Genomic DNA, 1080 nt, shown 5'->3' with positions numbered 1-1080 from the left:
AAAGAAACTAAAAATGCACTGGACGCAGCGGCGAAAGCAGCAAACGACGAAGCGATCGCAGCAAACAAATTACTCGTAGCTGCAATAACCGGCGACGGCGACCTGACAGACGACAAAGACGACGGTGCTGGCTATTTTACGCCCCCAGCAGCTAGTAAGATGTTCGGCACGACGCCGGACCAGAACGAGAATTGCGGCGGCAACGGCGGTACTGGCAAAAACTTAGGCATCTCGATAATCAACGACCTATTCCGTATTTGTGTCCGAGGCATAGCAGGCAATAAAAAGGTCTGCCACGCAACCGTGACAGACAAAGCAAGTGCAAGCCACAACTTCGACAACAGCGCTGATCACAACAAAAACGCGTACAAGGCATTAATGGCACAATGTCCAAAGCGCCTGTCGCCGGTAACACCAGCATCACTAGAGGCGGCCATCGCTGGATATAACAATCAAATCGGAGCCCTGTCGCATACAATAAGTGCAAATGAAGACGCCGCCGGCTACATAGTAGGCTACGCACACGCAGGCAACAAACGCTGCGACGGAACCAACAGCCAAGTATGCATCAATTACAAAAAGCTGCTAGACAAAAAAGACGCAGCAGCAATACCCTGGCAAGTAAAAATAGGTCAGGCGATAGACAAACGGCCCAGCAGCGCTGTTGTTCAAGAAATCAAAGCAGCCACTCAAACGCTGGCTCATATGAACCTAACAGTCTGGCAGATCTACTACTCAGCACTCAGCCAAACAGCAACCCAAGGCGACCACTCACCCAAATTGCTGGATAACAAAAAATTCGAAGAATGCAAGGAGCACAAACCAAAAAAGACATGTGAAGAAAAGGGTTGCAAATGGAAAGGAAAATCTGACACGGAAGGCACGTGCGAAACTAAACCGGTGGAGAAGCAAAGCCAACCAAGGAGCAGGAGATGCAGCTGCAGGAGAACAAAGGAAAGAGGAGAAATGCAAAGGGAAATTGGAAGCCGAATGCACCAAGGCTCTTGGATGCAAATGGGAGGGAAGAGCGTGCAAAGATTTCAGTTTTGTCGTCAATAAAAAAATTTCTCCAATGGCTTC

The 1080-nt window shown here is 49.0% G+C and overlaps 1 pseudogene across 1 annotated transcript in view; it reads left to right on the top strand.

Moving 5' to 3' along the window:
- The window catches only part of TEOVI_000694800:pseudogene, a 1505-nt pseudogene extending 442 nt beyond the window's left edge, over positions 1-1063 (top strand). The window contains 3 exon segments of the mRNA in view: positions 1-897; positions 900-908; positions 911-1063. Coding sequence covers positions 1-897; positions 900-908; positions 911-1063 — 1059 coding nt within the window.
- The last annotated feature ends 17 nt before the right edge of the window (positions 1064-1080 follow it).

Source organism: Trypanosoma equiperdum, assembly GCF_001457755.1.
Source record: "Trypanosoma equiperdum strain OVI genome assembly, contig: ctg_1871, whole genome shotgun sequence".
Lineage (NCBI taxonomy): Eukaryota > Euglenozoa > Kinetoplastea > Trypanosomatida > Trypanosomatidae > Trypanosoma > Trypanosoma equiperdum.
This window is presented reverse-complemented; position numbering and strand designations above follow the sequence as displayed.